This window comes from Cloeon dipterum, chromosome X (assembly GCF_949628265.1).
Source record: "Cloeon dipterum chromosome X, ieCloDipt1.1, whole genome shotgun sequence".
NCBI classification, from domain to species: Eukaryota; Metazoa; Arthropoda; class Insecta; order Ephemeroptera; family Baetidae; genus Cloeon; species Cloeon dipterum.
The window spans coordinates 19192909-19220573 of record NC_088790.1 but is presented as its reverse complement, the minus strand read 5'-3'; the positions used below and the strand labels follow the sequence as shown (position 1 = coordinate 19220573).

General features: G+C 39.5%; 6 protein-coding genes across 6 annotated transcripts; 3 read left to right on the top strand and 3 right to left on the bottom strand.

Annotated features, from left to right (window-relative positions):
• The first annotated feature begins 1208 nt into the window (after positions 1-1208).
• Sclp (sclp) lies at positions 1209-4413 on the top strand. Its single transcript, XM_065492728.1, has 4 exons — positions 1209-1474; positions 2936-3079; positions 3304-3471; positions 3726-4413. The coding sequence occupies exons 1-4, from the start codon at positions 1330-1332 to the stop codon at positions 3917-3919; spliced, it is 651 nt and encodes a 216-aa protein (XP_065348800.1). The 5' UTR covers positions 1209-1329; the 3' UTR covers positions 3920-4413.
• On the bottom strand, positions 4399-10156 carry Naam (Nicotinamide amidase). Its single transcript, XM_065492724.1, has 9 exons — positions 9887-10156; positions 9662-9791; positions 6111-6167; positions 5951-6055; positions 5754-5888; positions 5569-5697; positions 5346-5514; positions 5144-5286; positions 4399-4888 (listed from the first exon to the last, which is right to left on the bottom strand). The coding sequence occupies exons 1-9, from the start codon at positions 9982-9984 to the stop codon at positions 4805-4807; spliced, it is 1050 nt and encodes a 349-aa protein (XP_065348796.1). The 5' UTR covers positions 9985-10156; the 3' UTR covers positions 4399-4804.
• A 214-nt stretch (positions 10157-10370) lies between these two features.
• Positions 10371-13279, top strand: LOC135945205 (uncharacterized). The gene is made up of 5 exons (XM_065492726.1): positions 10371-10780; positions 11082-11533; positions 11590-11775; positions 11836-12088; positions 12830-13279. Exons 1-5 carry the CDS (start codon positions 10752-10754, stop codon positions 12930-12932), a joined length of 1023 nt encoding a protein of 340 aa, XP_065348798.1. The 5' UTR covers positions 10371-10751; the 3' UTR covers positions 12933-13279.
• Positions 13157-14762, bottom strand: Arfip (ADP ribosylation factor interacting protein arfaptin). The gene is made up of 5 exons (XM_065492727.1): positions 14490-14762; positions 14243-14383; positions 14075-14184; positions 13645-14022; positions 13157-13487 (listed from the first exon to the last, which is right to left on the bottom strand). The coding sequence occupies exons 1-5, from the start codon at positions 14632-14634 to the stop codon at positions 13341-13343; spliced, it is 921 nt and encodes a 306-aa protein (XP_065348799.1). The 5' UTR covers positions 14635-14762; the 3' UTR covers positions 13157-13340.
• A 66-nt stretch (positions 14763-14828) lies between these two features.
• LOC135945198 (uncharacterized) lies at positions 14829-19012 on the top strand. Its single transcript, XM_065492712.1, has 5 exons — positions 14829-15072; positions 15169-15297; positions 15399-16434; positions 17257-17647; positions 18405-19012. The coding sequence occupies exons 2-5, from the start codon at positions 15281-15283 to the stop codon at positions 18851-18853; spliced, it is 1893 nt and encodes a 630-aa protein (XP_065348784.1). The 5' UTR covers positions 14829-15072; positions 15169-15280; the 3' UTR covers positions 18854-19012.
• LOC135945211 (uncharacterized) lies at positions 18965-23821 on the bottom strand. Its single transcript, XM_065492733.1, has 3 exons — positions 23671-23821; positions 19633-19840; positions 18965-19414 (listed from the first exon to the last, which is right to left on the bottom strand). The coding sequence occupies exons 1-3, from the start codon at positions 23671-23673 to the stop codon at positions 19251-19253; spliced, it is 375 nt and encodes a 124-aa protein (XP_065348805.1). The 5' UTR covers positions 23674-23821; the 3' UTR covers positions 18965-19250.
• Between the last annotated feature and the right edge of the window lie 3844 nt (positions 23822-27665).

The window sequence follows — 27665 nt, the reverse complement described above, 5'->3', positions numbered from 1 at the left end:
TAGATGGGTTGCAGTGCGTTTCAGCCAAGGCAGAATTTTTTCGGTGCAAAATGAATGATTTTATACTTCTCCTTGATCAATTTTGTTTAAATCCAACTAAAGCAAACATGAAGAGTGAAAATGAGTTAAATTGTTACAAAGATTTTAACTGTTTTATTTTTTTTACCATCAAAACATTTTCCGCTTTTAACCGCTAAAAATCTGCTAAAGAGTACCTTGTTCATAGATTGTAAGCAAATACATAGCTAGAATCTGATTGAATTCAAGCATGCTTTGAGGAAAATCGTTCAAACCATTATTTTTTAAATAAAGATAAGAACAATTCATTTTAACGTCATTGTTTTCAAAGTAAAAAGGCTTTACGGCCTTTTAATTAATTACAAATGCAACGCTTTGATTTTTTTTTAGATTTTCTTCAAACATCGCTGAAAATGCCGGAAAGCTAATAAATTTCAAAATTTTCTACTTGGCTAAATCAGGTTAAATGAAGTGCGGAACTAAATTGAGGCAGACTGCGTGTTTCCGCGCTCTGCGATCTCCACCGCGTTGTGTTCGTTTTATAAATAATCTACGTTCTACACGTGATGTTCAAGTTGAGGCGCAAATTTCAAGCGAAACAGGGTCGTAGACACCGTTCGCGAAGGATCAAACAAGTCACAAGAAGTGTGATCATGGGGTGCGTGCTGGGGAATTTTTTCAAGGAAAACGCGCACTATTTGCAGTGCAAAAAGCAGCCTCTCAGCAGAAATAAATATTTGTGCGTTTTAATGCGTAGTAACAAGAAATGTTAGGATTTCACGTGAGTCAAATCGGTTGCAATTGGAAAGTTCAAATTTAGCAATTTTTCATTTTTAGAAAACGAATTTAGATAAATTAGCGATGGCCCTAAAATAAATGGTAAATAAATTGTAGACTAGTCAGAGTTATTCTATTTAATTTACAATTTTCGATATTGGATCTAAACTTCATACGGTTAACGACATTTAAAACCAATAATGCGGTAAAAAGACACATTCATATCTCAGAATCATTTTTCTTGTTGGTAATCAATTGAGGCAAGCGTAGGGGGTTCCCAGAGAAAACGAGGTCGAAATTTCACCCTTGATGCACTCGCGGGGGGCAAAAGTCTCCCTTGGCAGCGGGAAGATGCGTCGCTGATGAAACGGTATACGCTTCCCCCTCCCGTGCCGTATAAAAGCTGAAGCGCGGCGCGTGCCTTGCAGTTAGTGTCCGCACACGTCTCCTGGTCTTGCGAGAAGACAGAGGAGCGAGCCGTCCACTCGAGCCGTTTGTTGCCTTTCGGATTTTTTGCCCCGATTTTTGGCCAAGATGCCTCAGTTCGGAGAAGACATGACCAACTCGACCACCAATAATCCCAACGTGCCCATAGTGATGCACTGTACCAGGATGGCTGGACGAGCGGTCATCAGGGTCGTCGGCAGGTGCAACGACGCCCAAGAAACTTGCAAACTTGGTCAGTACCCAAACGTTTTTCAAAATGCAAATATTAAAAAAATAGTGATGAATTTGATGAAACATTTCTGGGCAAATACTGATTAAAATTTGTAGAGTAAAAATATTCTATTTATTGAATGGTTCAAAAGAAAAGATAGACATTTAAAATGATAAAAATTTTGCAAACTTTTAACTCGTTGCATGATGAAACGGCTAGTTAATTCCTTCCGTTTAATTTCAAAATTGATTGGTTCACATAAAAGTGAAGAGAACAAGGAAGCGCACGATTTACACGGTTGCGCCAAACCACACCGCGCGGTGCGAAAAGCACACTATGTTTTCGAGTAGTTGCTCAAACGTAGGAATGAATGAAAATCTCGTGCTGCGCGAATGCAAGCAAGTGTAAAATTCAACTCACTTTCGCCTTTTCATAACTTAATTGCAGTCACCGCTCTCACGACTTTTCATAACACACACGCGTGCAACTCTGCTTCCTCGCACACTATTATTATTGTATCACCTAGTTAGTACACGCTTGTTCAAGCGAGATAAAAACTTTTTGCTTTTATATATACGTATTAGTAACTCGTTTCTGTTTCAAATGAACCATTGAAACCGGAACGCCTCTTGTGTGTCAGTCTTCAGTCATTTCAAGCAGTAACAATTGATTTTCTTAGTGCGACTTTTCAAATATAAAGAATGTGCGTTCTATTTACTATTTAAATTAGAAAAGTTGTTTCTAACAAGCTGATTGAGCAATTCCATAATTTTAATGCGCAGATCGTGTTGCAATATATTAACTAAAGCCCGCTTCATTTCGTTTCTCGGCTTTGAACTAATTAAAAAATTGCGCCGACTTTTGAGTGCATATGACGCAAAACTAACTTCGGCATTAGTTTGTTAATGGTTACAAGCGTATAATCATTGAGCCACTGCAAGTGCACTTTCACAGAAATATATAAAACGAAAACGAGTGGCTCGTTTCGCTCTGCGTGGTTTTATGCGCGCGAGAGTTTCGTTCATTTCCTGTACAAAACACCAATCCGATCGATGCACTGCACATTTATCATTGCTTGGCCTATATTTTTAAAAACTGGCCAATTACTTATTGGAACCTAATTCGGAAACGAATAAATTGCGACGCGAAAATAATTTTTGCAAAACTGTGAATGAATAAGTATAACATTGACCTTCCGATTACTTCCTTTAGGACATTTATGGAGTTCGGTGCCATATACGGAGTTTCATAAAAACATTCGCACGCTACTTTATCCTCGCCTTGAACCAGCAGAAAAACACAGCTGCGCGAAAGTCAGTCGCGCTGCATTCATTCGCATCTCACAAGCGCGGTGATCGCTTCCTCATCCTTTGCAAACTGCATGACTCACGATAATTTCAAATGCCCACACACTTTCTGTTGTCGTAAAATAAAGTCATACCGATTTCAAGCCATCTAATTTTTTCAAATCACTTGTCTTAGACCTGTCCGACTGTCAGCTGATGCAAATCCCGGACGCAGTGTACCATCTTATGCGCAACACTGTTCTCCAGACGTGCGACCTTTCCACAAACGCGCTCACCAAGATCGGTCCTGGCCTTGCAAAGAAGTTCACCGAGATCACAGGTAGAAGGCAGCATATTAAAAGTCAATTTCACTAAAAATCAAGTGGTTCAATGAACTGCGAGTAAAAAGCTTGCATTGAAAGGCCAAATTTTCTAGTATATATGAACACTCCAAATAACTAACACCACTTCCTAGATAAAAACTTAAATTGAAACACATCTGCAAAGGGAAATTGACTTATGATTAAACTGTGCCAAAATAATGAGTAAAATGGCTGCTTGCAGAGCTAAACTTGTCCCACAACAAAATCACCACCATGTCCGACCAGATGTCCGACTTAAACCAACTGCGCATCCTGGACTTGGCACACAACTCGCTGCCAGCGATGCCACCCGCCATTGCCAAGATGCCCGCCCTAGAGGTTCTTGATCTTTCGCACAACAGGATAGACAGTGAGTAAAAAATTATTTTTTGCACGAAGCACTTAAGCTCCTTTCTTAAACTAAAATCTAAAAATTGTGCGAAAATTATTTTTCAGATTTACTAATTGAGATATTTGACCCATATTTTTCCAAATTGAATCAGACAACTCTAATGACGCTCCAAAATTTTGGTTTTGTCCTTATCATCAGAAATATATGACAATATTTAATAAATTTCTTTCTTATAAATTTTCCCCAATTTTAAATTTAAATTTCACTTTCAGATATTGATGTGAATGTTTTGAAAAACGCACCCAGTTTGCGTATGATCAACCTGAGTGAGAACCCGTTGACCCTGCCCTGCATCGCCGCCCTTCGGGAGAATTTTGAGGTGGTTGAAGCCCCGACCGACAACGCCAGAGGCTTGCAAGTGGTGTTTACATCCTCCGAGGACGACGACGATTGGAAAATTGAGTGATTTCGCTGGTTATTTCAAAGAGACCCCGCTGTGTGGGTGAACTGAAATAATGATCTCACGATGGACTCAACATCTCAAAGAAAAAATCGTGCAAGAAATTTTCTCAAATCGAATTTCAAACTAAACTATTTTTGGTAACCGCAGGGTAACACGAATTAGTGGCTCAATTTGCAAAATGCTTTTTGGCATTTTTCTTAATTCACATAATATTTATATATATCTGTGATGCGCACAGGGGCAAAGAACGTGTATTATATTTTGTTTAAAAGGGGTTTCTACTATTTATTAACTATCCAATTATATACCGTTGTGAATCAAAAAAGCCTTCCGTTCCAGGGGCCGATTGTGTTTGTGAACATTTAATCACTATGTCTAGTCATGGATGGACTAACATAAGTGTTGTGCAAATGACTATTAGATAGCTATTTGATTGCATTGTCTATTTCTTAATTGAATAAAAAAATAATACTCAAAATCACTTTAATTAACATAAAGTCGTGTTTTATTTGTTTCCCGGCTCAAATCACACAAGTAGTGCGTCCTATTGACATTAGAAGTATATTGATAATAATGCAGAAAATAATGACTTTGGTAGAACCGATGAACCAAGTACCGCACTCTTTCAGTGCTTAAACGTTCAGTTACAAAATAATAAGATTTTTAAGCACAAGCCGTCGGTAAAATTGACATCAGCAAGAGGCACTATAGTATAATTATTAAGCTTGCAGTGTTCCACGCTGTACAGACGTAGAGTTTGCTTAGGCCACCATTGATTTTTGTTAGGAACTATCAAATAAAATTTGTCAATTTAAATGCTTTACCCTGCTACAAATCTAGAACTTTTGCTCTCTACATCTAGCGTCATGTGCTCTGTTAAGTATCCAATCACTTCGGCAACTCCTTCAGCTCCAAGGCTAGTTTGTATCCCAATTCTGGTCTCCTGTCACGGCCCTCAACCATTGCTTTCACCTGGAAGAATAATGAAAAAGCATCATGAATGAGGGTGGTTCAAAATTTATTGATCTTTAGGACAGAAGATATTATGTTATCATTGAGCTTTTACAAGAAATAAAAACAGGTTTGCATTAAAAAAATTAAATATAACTATCTTGTTGGTTAGGTTGATATTTTAAATATAGCAAAAACTGCATCTTCAGAACTTTTCCTAGATTTCAGCTGTAGAAAAATTTCAACTCGACAAGAGCTTAATTAATTGTGGTTTACCTGGTTAGACTCGACAATAATGCCATTCAACTCAATGAAGCGCTTCTTGGTGCTTTCGATATCATCGAAATTAACGCCTCGCGCGCAGTCATTGATCATTATGGTTCTGAAGCCAATGGCAAGAGCATCAACAGCCGTAGAGCCTAGATAAATTATAATTCAATACAAATTGTCTCTTCTATCTAACAAATCCAACACTAACCAACACAGACGTCATAAGCAAGTCCACACACGTAAACATCAGTGGCGTTGATCTCCTTTAGTTTGTCATGCAGGCCAGTTCGGCTCAATCGCTTGTTGTCAAAGAAGGCAGAGTATGAGTCAACATCAGAGTTGCTCCCTTTGTACACCAAATTTGGGTCTTTCCCAACCTTAATTGCACAAGTAAGTATCTGCACATTAAATCAATGTAAATCAATGCAGACCTTGAGATCCTTGTGCAGCTCGGCACCCCAACTGTTCTGGACGCAGTGGCGGGGCCAGAGCTTTTGGGTGGTTGGAGGCTTCCCATCGAAAATCACAGTGTCGTACAACTGGGCCTGGTCAGCCCTCACCTGCAAAACAGTATTGGTCAGATTTTGCGTATCATTGTAGCTTGGACACTACTCACTGGACTAGTAGAGTGGATTTTCCTTTTGCCGACATTGTCAATGAAGGAAACATGATCGGCTGGGTGCCAATCGAGCGAGTAGCAAATGCCGTCAAATGGAACTGTGTCCACTAAATTGTTGATCGGCTTAATCACCTGCAAATAAAAGTTAATTTTGATTTAATGTAAAACGGTTGTTAGAATGGTATCCATTTAACCTCTTCTCCGTTCTGCTTGGCGTCACAGTTGCTGAGACTGAGCGAGCCGGAAATGAAGTCATTCTGCACATCAATCACCAACAGGGCACTCACAGGACGTACGATCTTAAAAGCCATCATTCAGACTTTTTATTGAAACATTCCGATATTTATAACTCACCTTCTTGATCCATTTATTCCAGCAGAATTTGAATTCAGTCCTGTCAATGAATCCATCCTGTGGACAGAAAACAAAACATTCAAAACTTTTCCAAGGTGTTCCCATTAATCTCGCGGTTACGCCACCTTCGTGAGAATGGTAATAAAAGAAATTGCATTTCATAGAATACGTGTGTATTGACGTGCACAAAAATGATTAATGGAAAATGTTGCTGACGTGCTTGGCTGCACATTCGGCAGCCCCAACCTCCCCTGTTGGATAGCGGCGATAAAATTTTGCGCACGCCGCGGTTCTAGGCAGCCGGAATCAGTGATAACCCCATTAAATAAATAGCAGCTCTGTGAATTGCTGCAATATCGAGCATCGGCAGGTCGATGGCTGGCACCAATTAAAAAGTTTTAGTGGCGCAGTCGGTTTTTCTTTTCAGCCCCGTTCGTGCCAGAGGAGGGCCTGCATTTTCACACCCGCGCTGCACGCACGCGGACGGGTGAGAGCGCGCCAAGGAAATCAAACAAATCGATCCCCTTGTCGGCCCTGCTTTCCCAGCAGACTCGGGTTTTCCATCCTCTCACGTCATTTCGCGAAAAGAATTCGTTTAAGGGCCGTGAAAACTTGTTTGATTGCCCATCTAGAGTCTATATCGGGCGCTAAACAAATTGCTTTTGGCATGAACGCGTTGCGGGCAAACGTCAAAACGGAAGTTTTTCAATCCTCGTTTCTTGTTTCTTGATCTTTTAACATTGTGCCTAATCAGTCTCGCAAGTGGTGCAGCACGCTAGCTTCATTAATTATTGCCACTTTGGAAACAAACTCAGGTCATGCGATACACCCCTCAATGATTTTCCAACAGCCGTTTTTCTCCTCGGAATCGAAAAAGTTTAGATGATTTAGTCAAACGTTTCCATTGTTAATGCTAATATCCAGCACTTTTCTGTGTTTATACTGGCGACGAAAAATTGGTTGGGAACTTTGGTTGCTAGCAAAAATGGCTTGAAAGAATATTCAACAAATAACAGCAGGCTTTGTTAAATTGTTCCTTATCGGAATTTGATAGTTATTTTCAATATGTTTTGTGCACAGCAAAATTTTGAGATGGGCGTTGTTGGTGTTTTCTTTAGACGGCGAACACTGGATTTAAAAAAAATATTTTTTTTACTATTGCAGCAAAATTGATTTCAGTTAATAATTTAAGAGAGATGTGAATTGCAACTTAGTCAGGAGTAATCTAGCTGATTAATTATTCAAAAATTTGCCTTTCATCTAGAATTACGTTGCAACCTTCGCGTACCCAGGCAGTAATTCGGGCCGCAGGACAGAACTTCCCAGTAGTTACCCTCCCGGTGAAGCCGTGCCCTTTCAGGATTAATTCTGACACCACCAACTTTAATTAATTCCCAAAGTTGGAAATGGAAAATTTAAGAATTCACGTTAAAATAATTACTTCTCAGAACATAAAATGAATTAAATTATTATTAATATTTAATTTAGAAAATGAAATTAAATTGATATAAAATATATATTTAAGACGAGCGGCTTAAGATCGCGTAGTTTCTTTAATTACTAGGGTAAAGCAATGAAAGTGTGTATATTTAATAAACTAAATTATATTGTAAACAAGAACTTAAACGATACAGCAGAAATTATATTGTGTGTAATTAAAATGAAATGTTTCCCTCAAAATCATTGACTTCTGCGAACACTGTTGAATTAGTTAAAATACAAATAGGAACAGAGTAAGCAAATTGAATTGGACTTTTCTTTGGAATTAATTACTTGACAAGAAAAGAATTGAAATTAAGCTCAGTGAAAAATTGTCTCACCACTCACTCTGCCTAACTCGTGATGTTATGTCTGCGGACGTCTCCCACACTTGCCCGTTGTAACGTGTGGAAAAATAACTCTTAAGTGATCCGAGGGATATTTTGTCCACAGTTATATAGAGACAAGCTGGTGCTCCGCCCGAAGGAAAGCATGGCCGAAGGGTATGTGAGTTTCACCATAATTTACATGAGCACTTTAAGCATCATAACGAAATGAAATACAGATGGTCGAGGATTAAGTACTTTAATTTGGGCTTTTCTTTTGTTACCCAAAACCATAACGTGTGCAATGAAAAATATTCTTATACTAAAAGCGTTAAGCAATTTCGAATGAAATCCTGTATTGGTACAATAAAGGATTCACAGAGGAAATTATGGATTCTTTAGTAAGAGTATGGAAGTACTTGTTTTTTCTTCGCACGAAACTAACGTTAAAGAAAAAAGTGAACTTCAAACGAATTGATTAGTTTTATGGCATTATTTCCCTTTCAATAACTCAATAGAAAGGCAAGTTAAATATAGTGTTGCAAAGTGCTTTTGATGAAGTACCATCACGCCCTTCAGACAAAATCATCTGAACATTCCCACACCCTGCTCTTTGTTCCCGGCACACAATGCGAAGCCATTATTCATGGTTTTAAATTACTGTCCCACCCTTTTAGACAAAAACTTTTGCTGCCTGACCTTGAGTTGCCTTTCAAAACCTGCTACAAATCTGAACATGCTGTATACTACAAAAAATAAAATCAGCTACAGATAAATTTGCGTGAAATGAGCATTTTAAAACGTCACATGGTAGTTTTGAGCAGCACTTAGTAATAAACTAGAGTCATGCTGCCGCGTATATATTCTACTTTTCGACCTTTGGTATTTAAAACGAGAGTGCAATTTAAATTGGTCTTGAAGTACACAATAATCAAAATCTAGTGATAAGAAGGTTTTCAAAGATTGCATTGAATTGATTTATAAGTGCCGCATTCGTTTAATGACAAAAATCTAGGTAGATGATGGAAAAATTGTGGTTAAGCATACCCCTAAATTTCAACCTCTGACCTATCAAAATTATAAGAATAAACAAAATTATAATGAAAATTATTCCTCAAACAATTAAAGATAGTAAATAGCCCATCATCGTTCAAATAGAAAGTCTACAATTCAGAAGTCGTTTAAGGTTTTAGCTTTGGAAAAGTACCAATCACATGTTTAAGTGTGGATATTAAAATGTGGAAAACCCCTCTTAAACGCTTAATTTGTAGCGCAATATGAAAAAATTCAAGGCCAGACAGAATTGATTGCAATTTGATGTTGTTATTGTGTGCACAAATTCTACAATCCTATGCAGTTATACTGAGCTGATGTCCCATATAATAAAACTATTATCTGCGACATCAGATTAGTATTATCATTATCCCTTGCTCTTATATACATATGTATGATATACATTCTGAATTATATGATACATAAACATGCACACGTAAGTATTAAAATTTGTAAATACAAAAATAATTAAAAACAAACGTATTGTATATTTATCTATGATTTGCTAATATAATAACGATGGAAAAATTACAGTTTCCTCTGGGTTACACGTTACACATATATCTACCTCGTCAGTTCTTATTGAGTTCTTATGAGAATCCCATATCATTATGGGTGGCGAAAAGTGTATTTTTTTCATAATTATCATACACACGTAATATTATATTATGATAACATAGATTGCAATCCTACCTTGTTTTGATCAAAGATGCCAAACATCTCCTTTTGTTTCTCATCAGAACAGCTGTACACGATGCCCTTGTCATTGCGGAAAAGGGCAGCGCAAATCCTACCGAAGTCAGTAAAGTCTATCTTTCCGTCGCTGCGGACAAACGTTAAAAATCATTATCAAAAAAACACCCACAAACCACGAGCAACTGATTGCACTGGGAGCGGTGCTCGAGCTCTCGCGCTTACCCGTCCTGGTCGAACGCGTCGAAGCAGGCGTCCATGTCTGCGAACTCGTCGGCGCCGCGGCCACCGTCACCCTGAAGGTCTGCACTCTGCTGGGACATCGTTCCTTCTCGTCTCTAAGACAACCAAGACTTTATTTACCGGCTCAACGATGGTCCGTCCTTCTTATACGCTCTCGCACCATGCTTTTCGCACCACTTTCCTTGTTTGTAGTGGGGGTGGCAGTGAGACTGTTCCGAGCCCGCTGATTGGTTGCTTCTCCGTTTCCAAGAGTACAGAAAAAACCTGTTTAAGCTATCAATCGAGGAAAATAAAGTCTGCGAAGCCAGGGAGTTAAAAGATATGAGAGAAAAAATGTTGTTTATATTTGCATGCTTTTTTTCTTCAACTGGCAGGTCTAATATTTTTCAAGTGGTCTAGGCGACATAAATAATAATAAATGATTTTTTGAGGTTTTATTAAGTTGGTAGCCTTTACAAAACGAAAGTTTGAACTTTTTAGCATCTTTAATATTGATGCGACTTTTTACACAATCTGTTTCAATCTTGTGCAATTTGACAGTGTAAGTCTAGGACCGACCAAACAGTGGCTTCTATTATCCCTTACTCGGCCAGCAAAATTTGTCAATTCGTCATCTGTTGGAGCTCCACAGCCCTGTCATTGACGTGAGACTGACAGACGAAAATAATCACAACGCCCACCCGTCGTTGTCGTTACAGTATCTACCTGACTATAAAGATCCAGCAGCTGCACTGGCACAATAAACAAGGGAGTGTTATCAGCTCCGTAATGTCATCGAACCTACTGCTCAGCTTGACCAAATAATCTTAAACTGTGTTGATAAAGCTTCCATTCTCAGGGCATTAAAATGGACAAAGCCAGCAAAGTTATACGAAGGTATGTAAGTTCCACTTAACCTTGTTCTATTTTTAGGCAAAAACAGTGCTCCTCTTTATGGGGTCTAATTCACGAGATAGAGAAAACTCAGTTCAGCTTCAAAAAATACTAAAAATCTAGTTTCTCATGCGTCCATAATCTTGCCCAAGTTTTGATAGCCAATTTGATTGAAACAAACCCGTTGACCTTTTAATAAAAAAATTGGCCGTTTCTTTAATTTTTATTATTTTGACCTTCAAGTTTCAACCTTGCCCTATGCTACTGATGAAAAATGTATCTAACATAATTTTAAACATTCCAGGAGCAGTGTCCGTCTGAAGTCGATTGGAACTGGCCATGGCGAGCTGAGCCTTGTCCTCTGTGGTTTGCGAGACATGAGGGTAGCAGCGAAAAATTTTTCCCATGCGCAGACCATGGCCTCTCAGGACCTCCTGAAGTGGTCCCTCAAGGCGGAAAACCGTGCCATTCAAGAGACGTTCATCCAGATACTGGAACTATCCACGATATGGGAAGATGTGCAGAAGGAGTTCACCGAGCACCTTCGAGAATTCCGCAACAGCTTCCAGATGATTTACGAAGGTGAACGAGCCGTGGACCACTCCAGGAGCCAGCTGGCTGGGCACGAGACTGCTGAAACGAATCTAAGGAGAGATATTAGAAAGGCGAATAAAAAATTCAGCACTGAAGAAGCGCAGCAGTTAGAAGTCAAACTTGCCCAAGCACAGAGGTCCAAGGAACTTGCTCAAATGGAAGGTTTGTTAATTTTTAATTTAGCACTTTTTATCCAGCATGACGAATTTTTGTTGCAGTTGTAGATAAAGTCCAAGAAAATGAAGCTGTAAAACTAATCAGGGTGAAAGAGAGCCTTATGAAACTATCTGAAGCGTATTTGGAGTTGGGAACTAAGTGCAACATAATTTTTGACTCTCATCGAGAGATTGTCAAACTCATGCCTGACGTGCAAGACAAAAATATACATGACCTCAAATATTCCGGTATTCATTTTTGAAACATGCTTTATAAATACAAAATCTAAATGAAATATTTGTAAACAGGTGCCCATGCAGCCCAACACGCTGTGATCCGAGCCAGACATCGTATCAACACTTTTAAAGTTGATCGACCGTCCACATCCTCCCCAGAACAAAATTTATATGCTCCCTCTACTTCTGGCCTGATGAGAGACCCTCCTCCTCCCTACAGTCCAACTGGCTCCTCGAACAATAACTCCTACGACAGCTATCCTGATCACATGAACCCGTTTGAAACACCACCGTCTGCAAGTGGGATTGGATTTAGTCGATATGGGTGCGTTTAAATCTTAATTTGTTTTTGAAATCTCATTGAAGAATTTCATAATTATACACAAATGAATATTATTTTGGCATGGTTTCCCTTGGCAACTAATCTACATAAGCTAAAAATAATATCAGTGGAGTCGACAATTTGTCGTTAGATTGATTCATATTTTGAAAAACAGAACCCTTTTTGGTAACCCTTAAATTATGCACTAACAAAAATCATTAAACTCAATAAAAAATATTATTTGCCAGGACGCTGCGAGTGGTTGCTTATGCATGAATGATCTGTTTTGCCTCCAGCTTATCGCAACCTTACACCAATTCGCTGATTGAGTTTCACTCATATCCGTAACGCGCAGAGAAATTGAAAACAGGAAACCAGGAGTTGTATTTTTCGCTGCCCGTAGCATCAAAACATATCATGTTTAGCTGCATGTAGTTTCAGAAATTATACTGCGAATTTCCTTACGTCGGCAATGTCTTGAGAAAAATAACAAAATAATTATAATTAATTATTGTCTGCTGTGAAACCTTAATTCTGAGAATGTCACCCACCTGTTTTTGTTTCTTTTACAATCCATTGTTCCTTCATCAAAATCATCGGAAAACAAAACGTTTTAATCTATTATTTGATTCAAAAAGTAGCTAATTAAAAATAGAAGCACCAGCCAGTCATTTAAAAGGAGAAATTTGTTTACGCCATGCGTATTGGTTTGGTGAATCCTCTATGAAATTATTTTTGTTTCAGTTTGCCACGGTCTACTTCAGCATCACGAAATACAACACAAAGCTCGATCAACGAAGAGGAAGAGGAATTGGCTGGAGCTGTTGGAGGCGTCAGACTCAACTGAACTCACGCATCAAGTGCCTTTGTACAAGTTAACTTTATACATTAGCTCTTTTACAAAATTTTATAATTTTGTTTGGCCAAGAATCTCGGAGATTACTTTCTTGATTCTTTGAACGCTTTTTTGATAAAATTTTATGGAAATTTATAAAAAATCATTTGTCGAAACTATGACTATAGCAACGCCATGACATGATGCATCAAACGGAATAAAATTAGAGAAAAAAATCAAATTAAATTAATCCTTTTTATTACAAGGAATGTGACTGATACAAGTTTGGTTTCCTTAAATGTACTTGCCTTTTCAAGTGACTAGATACAATTACAAAATAAAAACGAAGCAAATGAAAACTCAGCTGTTTCAAATTTCGCAAGATCGACCCTCAGGGTGCTCCTCAACTCTTTCAAGATCTCAGTGCTCAAGCCATGAAGGATTGCTTGGTGGTTTGACAGTGATGTTGAATTGCTTCAACGTTGATTCCAGCGCCTGCTGGTTGCCAGAGAAGTAGGCAGAGATCGCGTTGTGGAACAGCACCAGCTGTTTGTGCATCACTTTAATCTGCAACAAAAAATATTTTTCAAAATTATATTTTTGACAAACAGCGAGAATAACATTTAGCCTTCAATTATTAGTGCTTCAGAAATTACCATGGAAAATAAAGATAAAAATCACTGGTAAAAACATCAACAAATTGTTGACATTTTAGAGAACCTACCCGATTTTCATCCAGGAATTTCAGTTTAACGGCAACATCTGCACGAAGGTTCTCAAACTTGGTTTTGTGAGAGTCAAAATTCTGCTGGGCTTCCTCTATACGGGGGTCTGTCCGTGGGGCCTGACCAAGGGCCTCCAAGTCCGTGCGATATGCGTCAAACTCAATGCGAGCAGCCTCATATTGACTAATGGTGAGGAGAGTGTCCTCGATGGTCTTGTGACATAATGTGTTGACTGAGTTGACGAAGAAATGCAGAGCACTAAGCAAGGCCTCTCCGTTTTTGGTCAGACAGCGTTGAGTTTCAGAATTATAAAGAAATTCTTCCTGTAGCTCAGGTGATTTTTGGGCTAACTCTGAGAAAGCTTCACCCAAAGCGTGCTGAAAATTTTTTTTTAATAAATTGACTGAACCATCCAAAGCTCATTCAAACCTGTGTCTGCACAACATGATGAAAATGACTTGAAAGAGCTCGAGCTAAACGCAAAATGTTTGCATACTTTCGCTGTGTGTCTCTCAGCAGCTCGATTTGACTTTCCAGCTCTACGATAAAGTGAGAATTAACAAACCGTAACTTATAAAATGAAATTCGCCACCTTACCAGTATCGACAGTCCGAGAGCTCTTGCCTAGCTTCTCTAATACCAGTTGCCGAGTGCACTTATAAGTGGAAATCCCCCAGTTTTTTACACTTTCCATCTTGGACGCAGAGTTACGAAAGAGATCCCCATTTTTTGGAGCACCTGAAAGAATAAATAAATTAAGGTCAACATTAATGACTAATAAATTTTTTTCCGAATAGAAGTGCAACATAAGTTAACTGTGTAGATATAGTCAAATCTTATTAACCAGTCGGTGTGGTCGGAAGTGAAGTTGCGTGACTTCTTAGGGCGGCTTCAGCATGCCCCTGGTTCATCTCACTGAGAATGGAGTTCAGCTCCTGGTCGGCAGCCTTTGCCGCCAGCGCCGGCGAGCTTGCCGAATTCGACATCATTTTGACTCGATCGGCACAGCTCCAGCACCCGCGTTGATTAAATACCGCCGATCTGTCGACGACGGAGATGGGACCTGTTTATTTTTACAATGGTGACGCTAGCAGCTGAGTTCCATGAGTGCCACGCCTCCCAGATGAATGGTGTGCTCTGATTGGCTACAGCAGGTGCTGCAACCTCACGGACTGGCAAGTAGTTTGTTTCGTAAACACGCAGGACACACGCATCGAGGAAATTGATGGAAAGCGCTGAATTTCGCCAATTTTGCTGCAATTTCCAGTCCGCATGCAAGTGTTGACACGCGAAATATCAACTCTGTGAATAAGCAGTTTGCAGGAGACGCTAAAACATTGATATTTTGAGGAATTCATGAAATAATTAGCAATTATATTGAGTTGTCTTTTTGGCGCGCAACGTTGATCAATGACATCAGTCTTTACGTAAGTTTATTTTTGTATATTTTCAAGCGTAAAATTTTAATTTCTTTGCTGCATACTCTTTAATTGTAATTATTGCTTTTGTTTTTCAATTTTCAGGTTCAATCTTCATGTCTGTGGTTGCACGTATGCAATTGTTTTTTTACAGTTTTAAGCAATAATTCCGAAAACAACTTATCTACATATACATAAGTTTCAACACATCCTCATCATGAGCAAGAGACTGAGGTAATGAAACACACCAATGATTAAAATAAATAATGGTTTTGTGATCATATCATTTATCATTGACAAAATACGACTAGTATCAAATTGATTTTCCTTTACAGTAAACCATACAATGCATCTGTGATGTGCAAAGTCAAACACATCACACAACCTTTGGGAAAAGATGGTTGGCGTCGAAGAGTTTACCTGAGAACCACTGGCGCGAGTGCAGGTCGCAAGGACATCGTTCTCATCGCCCCTGACGAAACCCTTTTGCGTTCAAGAGTTGAGATTGATCGCTACTGCAAGGAGCACAATTTGACACTGGATCCGGAGGTGTATAGCGTTTCTCAATCAAAAGCTGAACACCTTTTCAAAAAAGAAATTGCGGCTCTGATTAGAATTAAAGAAGCAACCAAAAACACTCAAGAGAGTGTTGCTAGGAAAGCTAAAGAAAATGATAAGGCCAACAAAGAGTCGCTTAAAGACAAGGTAGCAGCAGCAGCATCAGCAGCTCAAATGTCAGTCGCACCAGTTAAGGCCAAGAGGGGCAGGCCGCCAAAAGTTAAGTCTGTCCTCTCTGAGAGATGCAGGAACAAGTCTGGAGACTCTGCTAGCAGCTCTCTCACAAAGAAACGAAAACATTCAGTTTCTCCAGTCAAGGATGCGAAGAAATTGAAGGAATCACCCACTGCATTAACTGGTCGGCAAACAAGGAACTCGCTGGCAACCTCTTTTTCCCCACCAAAGCTGGATAATCCAACTGGGCTGGTCACCCCTGATAGCCTGCCAAAATCTTGGAAGGTGCAGAAAAATGGGGACAGTAACTTGATATTTGTCGAGAGCGGCAGCAGCAGTCTGAGCTCCCTTCGACAGCTGAAGATATACGCTGCCAAACACTGCATTCGTGTGGACTTAGAGGAGTTTAAGCACTTCTTTGAAACTCAATCAGACGCGACTGGTAATCATGCAAGCCAAAATGAGACTGCTGAAGCGGACATACCAGAAGGTGCAGACGAAAGTAAGAGTGTTGCTACCTCTGAATCGTTGGAACACATTGAAGATATCAGTGAAGATGAGGAGGACAAAGAAACTGGGGAGCAAGCTGAAGGTTCTGAAGCAAAAAAAGAGGGCGAAGAGGACACTGCATTGGCAAATGTAATTATTTCCAATCTTGCAATTCAATCAGATTTTCTTGGGTCTCTAGACTATTTACGCCTCTTTAACTTGAATTGAATTAACGTCTCTGCGCTTCGCAAATTGCATTATTAATTTTTATCAGCTATAATTATAAATGATGAGGTTTCACTTTCATTTGATCACCTAGTAAAAATTTATGAACTTACAAAACAGTGGTGGGATATTTTTACAAATGATTCGCACTTCTAACTTCTAATGACTGAACTTTTTATTTTGTTTATCAGGCAAGGAAATGATTTGCTTTTCAGTGCAAGACACTTTTGCTTTAAAATGTTTCATTCTTGCCACACATCCTAATAAAACAATACATTGAGTTATAAACAAACTATTGTGCAACATAAAATTTTAAGCAAAAAATGTTTTGGTTCATCTCTTTTGAGATGGCTTCCCCCTGATAGCGAATAACTCGCGAAAACTTAGCGTCCAAATAATATCGCGAACAAAAAACATGAGCGCATGAGCATTGTTAGAGGAAGCCTAGTCCAGCTCATGTTCCTGCATCCGTTTTTTTTTATTGAAAATCTACCATTAATTCTGTAAAATAATTTCTTGCATTCTGGAAAGATGCAAATCAGCAAGTAGCCATTCGGACTGCTGCAAGCATTCCTCCCAAATCAAAATGAATCCATTATTGCAATGAACGAGATTGAAACGTTGACGCGTATCAGCCTACACTCGACCCCAAATCATGGCTCAGACTCTCACAATGCAATGTGCACGCAAAGAATGTACTCAGCCAACTACTTTGTTGGATAAGTGAACACATTTTTTTCATTTCAGGCAGAAGAATCTGAGTCCCTGGGGAGTGAATTAGAGGAACTTGCATCAAACATCTTTGAGTCTGACGACTACGACGTGCCAATGGATGACTTTGAAACCAGACTGCAAACTGAAGAGTTTGCAGGAAAAGAAAAAGAACCGGAAGCAGAAGCTAATTCTAAAGAAGTGAAAGAGGAAGAAATTGATCCAGAAATACCAGTTGAAGACATCAAAGTGGTGAACAACAAAGACCTGGACAAGATAGACCCAACCAACTTCAAGTTCTTTGTACTGCCAGAAGATGATGGTGAACTGCCCAGTGACTCAATAACTGCCGCTGATAACCAATGTGAAGAAGAAAGTTCCAACGAGGAGGAGAGCCATGTTCCTGAATCAGCAACAGAATTGGCAGGTTTGTAATATTCATTTTCTTTTTTTGCATATTAAACCAACATATATTTGTATCTCAAATTTGAGAATTATTGATAGGTGTCGTGACACTCTTTCGCCTGTCACTGACCTGTGAGGCGCCTTGACCAGGCGCCTGGACCGACGAGTCAAAAATTGCTCAATGTACAAACATTGGCTTTTTTTAAAGCGTGAGACAAGCAAGTTAAACAAAGTTTTCGCGCCTTCAGCCCGGCAGCCAAATGCACCTCCCCCAAGTATCGAGGATGCTGCATTTGGGCTGACTCACAGAAAGTTATCTGTTCTCCGCTGAGCAGCAACTCCTGTGCGCACCAGCCAGTCCGTAAGCATTTTATGACAATTAGGGCGCTGAAGGCGCGAAAACTGCGTTAAACTTAGACATTGCTCGTCTCACGCTTTCAAAAGAAATGCTAATTTTGGTACATTGAATGGTTGACTTGTCGGTCCAGGAACCTGGTCATGGCGCCTCTCAGGTCAGTGGCAGGCCAAAGGTCGCAACAAAAGGTGATTAAAAAATGTCCAGAAACAGCAATTTATACGCATATGAAATTTTTAAAAACAAGTCTTATTCACATTGACTCTACACATTTAATCACCTTACATCGAGTTGAAGTTACTAACGAATGAACTCAGCGTCTAAAAAGGATGCAGCGCCGCACCATTTGCATTTTAAAATCGTGATGACCTGTTCACAGGCCATTATTATAAATTTTTTCTAATGATTTCTATTGTTCCTCCAGGCGTACAAGGTGAACCAGAAGAAGAGTGGGATCTGTGCTCCCCGTACAACCTGATTTACGAGAGCCTGGGCACAGACCAATGGCGCCTACTTGTTGCCTCGATAATCCAGCCTCACGTGTCGGCACAAGTCGGACAAGTTCTGACTCTCAACTTCCTTGAACGCTGTCCCGACCCAGCATCAGCCCTCCAGCTGTCTGACCCTTTTTCTCTTCCTGAGTGCGAGGTCGACCCAAAGTTTGCGTGGGTGCTGGGCAAATTGCTGAAGCTGGCCAGGTTTCTGACTGAAGGAACAACCGACGAGAAGCTGAAGGAGCTGATTGGATCGTACGGCGTTGCTGTCCTCACTATATTTGGTGAATCAAAGCTGGACATTGTAACAGAAGAGTATGATCTCAAGACATACCTGAGTTGGCGCCGAAACCAGCAAAGTATGGGTCAAGATGAATAGCAAATTTATTTTTAACACCTAATACGACAAACTCACCATCAAGCCTTATAAAGGTTAATATAATGAGTACAAGATATCAATAGAGTATGTACGCCTTATATAAAAAGCCAGTTTTGTATAATGAGAAAGAAAAATAAAATATTTTATTTCGAAAATAGAGTGATAATTTTACTTTTAAAGAATAAGTTTTTAAATCTTTCAGTCTCGCAGGACACGTTGATTACACATTATAAATATACAAGAGTAATATAAAAAGTAACAATGGGATGCGTGTGTGTGATTTGGTTTTCTCAGTTGGATGATAACACAAATTGCTTAATATCAAGTTGATCACAAAAATGTGAGTCGTGTTCAGTTGGATGGGAGTTGAGATGATCATTTTGTTTCCTTTGTTCGTTTAGTAGTAGAAGTAAATGTACTGATACTGTTGCTTTACGCGACCTCTGGTCAAGTGGTCCAGCGAGTTGACGCTCGAACTCCACTTGGTAGGCAGTACCAGACGCTCCTTGTCGAGCCACTTGAAGTTGTAAAGCTGCTTTGTACGCGGATCCACATAGAAAGCTGCAATGCATAACATAACAGATGACATCAAGGAATTAAAAAATTACAAAAAAAAAATCGAAATAAGCTTTTACATAGAAAAAAATAAATTTGAGCAAAAAGTTATTACAATTAAGTGACGTGGGAAATTTTTCTGCTCTTTTTATAAAAGTTATTTACAAGATATTTTTATAAAAAGAAGTGTGTTCCTCTGAAATTCAATTTTTATGATAATTTACCTGGGGCTCTCTGGGTTGTTGCCTCTTGGGGCTCCTCTTTGACTTTGTACTGCTTGGCGTGAGGGTTAATGGGGGCAGGCGTGACTCGTGCTGGTGCGAAGGTCCTGCCTTTAAGGAAATCCCTGTTGCCGACCTCTCCAGTGCGTGGATTCACAATTACAGCCATGCACGCGTGCACTAGCAAGAGGAGCACCACCAACCGCCGTATCTGCAAAAATATTCATAAACGCACTATGTAATTTGCGGGCTGAATGTAAAGAGTTATGAACAATTTGCAAAATTAAAAGCGAAGGACTCGTGCAAACCCGCTGAATTGTTTACAAAACTGTAATTATCCCCAAGTGTCTGGCATAACATTAATTATTTATTTAGCTTATTGAATCTTGAAGAGTTGGAATAACTTAAACTCCGTGAAATACAAAGCCTGCGTTGCCAAATTAAATAAACGCATTTTCCCTCGAGTTTATGGCGTTCAATAACTCTTGGGGGCATAAAGCAAGAACAGTTTGGTCATGATTTGTAAGCACTACCAGAAATCTAATACTTGCGACCTAATTTCACTTTCAAACTGACGTTTCTGGTCATCTCTGCCATGAGAATTGCGCATAATTCGTTATTTCACCTGACGCCAGAAACTTAATCTCTTTCTCTTTAGAGCGCCGCGTCGAGACTTGGACCAATTTCAGTCGCAGTCCTAATCTGATTTGCATAATTTATTCACCGGCGGGCACACTCGCATCAAAGAACATTTGAGGCATTATTGGAATGTGGCGGTGCTTTCACTTTCAAAGCATTATGTCTTCTGCTCGCTAGCAGCTGTTAAACAGATTGATGATCGGTGTTCAATTAATCGAACCGACAATAAGTACACGATTTATCCCACGAACGCAGAGAAAAGATTCGCTCTCCGCTTTTATGATATAATGGTGGAATTACCGCGCGATTGAAGGCCGTGGCGAAATGAATGTCGATATCATCAAGCTGTAAAACTTGAGTGCGCCTAACAAGTCAATTAGGGTGAAGCATAAAAATTTTTGCGGTTACTGTTCGTTCAACAAGAAAATGCGTCAGAGACGACACTTAATAGCCGTGGAGAGGGATAAATGTTTCATATTTCCTTATAATAAGTGGATTCACGAGAGTAAGAAAATTATTTGATTGACTTTAGAGGATTTATTTCATATTAAATTTGAAAACAATTTATCTAGATTGTTTTTTAACGTGTCCTCAGTGAAATTAACTTTTATTGCTTTGCCCTAACACTGGAAACCATATTTTATACCAGTTAACTCCTTTTACAACCGCTAATTGAAGGTTCAAAAAATTTGACACTCAAGCGAAAGGTTTGTATTATTGGTTTACAACGCTACCCCGCGAGACAGTAACTGTTAGCAACAATTTGGCAATAGAGAGCGGAGGGAAAGTGTTTTTTTTTGTAGTCCGCCAAACGCCAGAAATTAATTCTGGGCAGTACGCACGGAGGGTGGGTGTGTGTGTGCGTTTTCTAAATTGAAAATAAATATTAATACCACGTGGGACGTGGCCGAAATGCTTAATGTGTACCTTCGCCGAGCGTCGTAAATAACAATTCTCAGCTGGCGTGTCAGTTGCGAAAAATTGAGCTCCAAATTCGGCGCCACATCTGGTTGAAGCATTTTTTATACCGACCGCTCCAAGGTGCAATGGTGCTCGTTTTTCATCTCGAAGACTTTTCTCGGGCCGCGCCGACTAACATTTTGATCTGCATTTTATAGTTAGCGAAGCGAACGAAAAAAAATACGTTTTTAGGCGGCCTTCGCGCAGAGAGAGGTCAAAAACCGGAATTTACTAACAGGCGACATTTTTTAGGCTATAGTAGTTAGTAATTAAGAGGAGTCGATGACAAAGGTGAAACCGATTTCGAGCGAAGGAGAAGGTTTTCAGGATTGAAACGGAGCACATTCTACTCTTTAACCTAGGCCGATGAGTGCATGACGTGAAAGTGAACTCTTGGCAAAATTGACGTGCGCTCGCAAAAGTTCGCAGACAGTAATTACGAACTCGTTTCCTCCCGGTACGCGCATTTTTGCATTTTGCTCGTTGCAATTTACGATTATTACCATGGCGGCTCTTCCCTTTTACGACAGTTTTAAGAACTGACTGAGTTTCCTTCAGCCCAGGACGCTGAACTAAATGAGCATCTGTGCGCACTTGTGATCATTAAATCGGACACTTTATTTGATCTCTTTCCAATCCTAACGACGGTTGACACCAAAAAAGTGCTCGAGAAAAAGAAACGGAGAGAAATTCAGGGAACTGATAAAATTATTTTAAATTTCTAAAATTTAAAATACAAATATAATAGCAGTACAGAGAGAAATTTTTGGCATGTCAATGAGCCGTTCGTGTAAATAACTTCAACTCTAAAATACTAAAGGAGTTTTCTCTAAAGGCATTTCAAAAGTATACATCTCAACAATGGCCAAAACCACGAGCAGTGGCCATAACAATCGCCAATAAGTGTATTTAGGCACTTAAATCCAACGATCTGAACATATAAAGTCAATTGAAAAGGCTCATTAAGTTAACTGCACTCGCCGCCCGATCCCATGAGAGCACCAAACAACTTTCAAAGCACACACATATTTATGTGTGCACTTCAAATAATCCGATCTTTGATTTATTCTGCATTGCGAGTGGGACATGCAGAATAAAATAATAATGGTGCCCCCGCGCGAACAGGTTTATAGACCATACGCGCGGCTTATATAAAGAGCAAAATCACTCTGCACCGCGCGGCGTGTGAGGCAATCGCGTTTACCCTGTTCTGCCGCCGCCGCCGCCGCTCAGAGTTAAAATAATAAAACAACACACACGTACATAAAGCAGCGACGGACGACTGGAGGTGCAGCGCGCAGAAGGAAAACGAAAGATCCAATTAAACTGATATCGAAAGCAAGGCTACCCGAGCAGAATAGACAATGGCCAATACCACGGTGCTGCTGGTGCTGCTGCTTGGGAACCACACCCTGCACGCGTTTCAATGCTCTCTCACGCGTGTGTTTGGAGCATGTGTGTGATGGCCAGGCAGAAAAAAAGATCATTAAATGCTATGGTCGTGTGTGTTTCTCTTTTGGCCGACGCAATAATCAGCAGATCGGATTTTTGCTCAACTTCCTTAAATGGCCTAATAATGATCCTAATTCGATCGATAAACAAAACAAGGAAATTCTTTCATGCATTATTACGATGTGGGAGGTACTTCTTAGAAATCTGTTAGGGAGCTGATGAGATTATTAACTACTCCTAGAAGTCCTTGACGTTATCTTCATATATATTATAATCCACGATATTTAACATTGAAATTTGGTATTTAATTCATGACAACTAGCATGGCGATTTTTTCATTTTTTTCTGCTTTGTTTTAAGATGAGAAAAGCTGATTCTCAGAATTCTAAAGATTAAAAGATATTTATTGTTGAACGAGGAATCGTAAAGCTTTTACAGCGTTCAAAAAACCAGACTACCTTGAATTTTTCTTAATTCGTGCAGATTTTATTATTTCATGCTGATACATAATGCTGATTATACGTATATTTACTATGCAAATGACGCGGCCGCCGCGTTGTTGTATATATAATTGGCATTTTTTTCGAGAGGACCAAGTGTGCTGTAGGGCTTTTTATAAATTGACTTCTTTTCATTTGCGAGAATCTCATTTGAAATATAAAAAGCTGTGTGAAATCGCGGTGTATATTGAAACCTTGGTGTCCCGCATGTGAAGCAACAGATCGTGCATTTTTCTCGCTTGCTCTATTTTTTCCAACTACTGGCTGCACTCGCTATGAATAGAGTTGGCAGGAAAGGTAAATAAAACATCAATTCCCTTGAGGAATCAATCTATAGCGAGATGCTATCTTCAGGCCAGCCTTTCTCTATTAATTATAGACTCGGCCACCAAATCAAATCCAGTCACATTCTAAAATAATCGTAGAAAATCGTCCCCGCGGAAGTAACTTCTTTAACTCTGAGACAAATAAAAGATTAGTAAAAACTCACCATTGTGGAGTGCTGTGGTGCGCGCGTGTGTCCAAGAGTGTGTGTTTACTAACACTAGTGCTGGCAGAACACCGCACAACGAAGCCTGCCTCCTGGCTCAAAGGTGAGAGGGGCACAGATGGAGCGTCAAGCGGCCTTGGCGCTCCGAACCAAACTCTCGATGCTGCGACGGGCCTCCATTAATCGACGGCCGCCCTGTATTATCCAGGGCCCTCTTCGGCAGCACTTCTTTATAAAAAGTCTTCTATGTGCTACAATCGCAAAAACTAACTGGATAGCCTGCAGAGGAATGAAAATTTATGATTCGAAATTATTTGAGCATAATTTTAGTACCCATGCGTTGACATTTTTTAAAGCTGCAAATGCTGCGGGAATTAGACGTTGACAGAGAGGGATCTAGATACTAAATCAAAACAGGAGTAGGGGATTTGTTGATAAACAAAAGTGAAATAGAAGAAAATTAAACTAAAAATTCAAGTGTATAGTCTTCTGGTTATTTCAACCGATATTTACTGTGAATCCGTCGATATAAGCTGTTATTTTGTAAGGTTTTAATAAAAAGACCGAAAAACGTGTTATTAATAAAACTCGCTGCATTTATTATGTTAAGGTTGATAAACTTATTTTTTAAATTAACTTGGAAATACTTTCAGGTGAGTTGCATTAATAATAACTAATTAATATTAATGAATATCTAAATTGAAAGTGCCAAATGTTTTTATCTCTTCAATTTTTAAAAATTAAAAATAGTTGCTCCAATTGTTTTTTAGTCTAATCCTACAACTATCTAAAATTACTTTCCTAAATTGCCTTTTTTAGCCAAAACAGCCTAGGAAAACAAATTGAAGAAATAAAAGTTCGATTTCGAAATATGGAATTGGTGCAACACACACGACCTACTACTGCCTTCTATGTATATATTATTATTTGCTTTATTGGCAGGTGTCCCGAGAAAGATTGATCTATCGTTTTAACATCTAATAGGAAGCTGGCGAAACAACCAGAAATAAACGAGATTCATAACACCTCGTTTGGCTCGCTGACTTAATTCTATGTAATCAAACTTGACATGCGGCCGTCGTTTTTTGTACTTCTCAGCGCATCAGCACTCCCAAGTGAGACGAGAAACGTGTAATTTACAGCCAGCGTCGCGCGCATTGCTTCAGTCGCGGTTGCCAATTAGTGCTGCGCTCAGGCGAAAAAGATAATGCAAATTGCGGCCGCTTAATTGGCGATAGTGGGCAAAAATATTTCATGCGTGCCGCGAGTTTGCTGGTCGATTTGCTATGAAATAGCAGTGCATGCCCTCGCGTTTGGGCTATTCGAAGAGCACACGTGCATTTCAACACACGTTAATAATTAGTGACTCTCCGCAGGTTGATTGCAAATTTTCAACGCACACTTTTCTACAACCAAAGACCTCGAAATTCTTTCATGTTTTTTTATAGGACCTCTGCTCAGCACATCCCGTGCTGGGCTTGAAGGGCTCATCAGGTCCCGGATAACATGAGGCCCGAGTGGCCGCAGAGTGGCTTGTATTTGGAAACAATTTTCGCCTCCCCGCACCGAGGTCTTGGATTGAAACGCCAGAAAGATATTTTTCCCTTCAAGGAGACATCCATGCCCATTTTGTAATAAAAATTGCCAATTCATAATATGTATATATAGTCCATATCATATTTTGCATTATATTTTACTGCTTTGCACTGGGGGCCAGATTTGCGCAATGCACAATTTAAGGCGTCCAGCTGGGATACAGCACTTACTTTGAAAAGCGCTGGGGAAGAAAATGTTGGAAGGAAGCGAGTTGTAACAAAATTCTCACGTAATTTGCGTAGCATGAATTCATTATATGCCAATTGACATTGAAAAACAAACTCGCGACACTCGGACTGAAAGCAAAGGAGGAATTCGAAGTTTCCCACATTTAGACGCAAAATTGTAACGCATTTCAACGCGCATCTAACCCCCAAAATATCAAAATATTATTAATTATCTACCCTATAATAAAAATTCAAATATCGCATGCATAAATGTTATGGTTATTGATAAATTCCTAACTTTACTACTGTTTGATGTGTTCCTGAGCTAACCGGTTGAGTAAATTTAGATTAAAAAGCCCAGGCTGAGAAATGAAAACTATAATGAGAACTGTGCGGTTTCTGTACTTTGTGGAGCATACATAAACAATGTAATGCAAGAAAAATCAATTATGTTACTGTCAAGAAAAGGGCGAGGAGAAATTTACTACGGAGTTAGCATAGGCAAATACTGAACCCGCAATCAACAATAAAGAATATGACTGTTATGTTTCAACGTTTGTTTAACTTAGATTCTCTGGATTTTCTTGTTTTCTCTTGCTCGCATACTTCATTGTGCTTTGAGCACCGGCATTCAGCATTCAGTATGACTCGCTCACATTTATCAGCGTCAAACTGAATGCTGCACCTTAATACTTGACAACAAGAGATGCTATCGCTCCACTAGCAAAAATAGTAGAAATAAGAAACCTGCTGAACAGTAGAACACTAAAGGAGTGACGAACTAATAGGAATGCAGAGGCGGTGGCGATACTGGCTGCTACGGGTGGAAGAGGGCGTCACACGTAAGTCGCTTTCTTTCCTGTTTCCATGTGACCTGAACTGCAGATTCCAGTGCTTCCTCTCTGTTGCGGAATTCGGTTAGTACACATCCCTTAACCATGGCGATAAAATTTGCAGTGGATGGCCATGTTCTAATCTTACAAGTTAGTGCAGTAAGATTTGAAAATTTATCATGCGAAGGTGACACGACATTCATACATTATGTTCGTATAATTATTTTCTTAGATTGAATAAAAAAAATTCCGAAAAATTTAATTGATCAAGTTTTGATTTGGCCACATAAGAAAACGCTAACTTTGGATCTGATGTTATCTTTAAATTAGAAAGAATGAATTAAAAAGACACATAATTTACAGCACGTCCCAGGGAAAATTTCGGCTCTGACGAAACCTTTGCAGAATAATTGTTTCATTAATTTTTGTATACTAAATTGCTAATTAATCCCATTAGTTTAACATCAAATAGTCTACCCAGCTGGAAAAATTTTTTAAATTTGGCATTATATTGTAAATCAACTGGAAATAGAGTTGTTGTTTAATCATTTTGAAAATTATTATATGCTAAAAAATCAAGAATTTTATTTGCGCAGTCATGCTATAAAAGTGTTTTCTTTTTATTTAGGTGTGATGTTTGATTTCAAGGGCAACTCACTTCGTAGATTCCCTCCAAAGGTAAGTACTAAAAAACTTTGTAGAGTAGCGATATTTTATATTTGTCTGGGTTTTCTTGAAAAGCGAAACGATGACAATTGTGCAGCGGACAACGCCGGCACATTTCGCCGTTTGCCTAAACTCAAAAAAAATATTTATTCAATGAGCTCAAGTTTTCTCACATCTAGGTACGCATGGAAAATGTTAATTAAACATAGTGGCCGGAAACGGGACACGGGACATTACACACGTTTTTGAAAACGTGATGATATGTTAACTGCGTTTTGATCGTAATCAAATTTAAATAATAATAGTAGTTAGTTTCTGTCCCAATGCAGCTCTCACAATCGTGAAAATGCATCTTTCCGTAGGTAAACGGCAAAAATGAAAGGTGCAGTTGGAATTAAAAGCGTGGGGTTACTTCATCTGTATGAATGAATCGACCTTTTTGCCTGGCATCTTCCTTGGGCTAATTAGATGGCGTCGCCGGCGGCGGCTGGTGTATGGGTGGGAAAGATGCTCTGCTGAGCCGCTCTTCCTGGTGCATAAAGCCTTTTGTTATTTCGTTGCTCATTACGCTGCGAGGATCCCACTCTGACACACGCGCGACCTCGCCTCCGACTAAGGTCACCTGCCTGCACCGTGTAGCCTGCAATTATTCCGTGCGCACCGACTCTTTTCGGAGCTGCAAACTGCCGACCCCTCGCGCGTTTGACCAAGGCCTCGCGCTTTGATCCGCTCA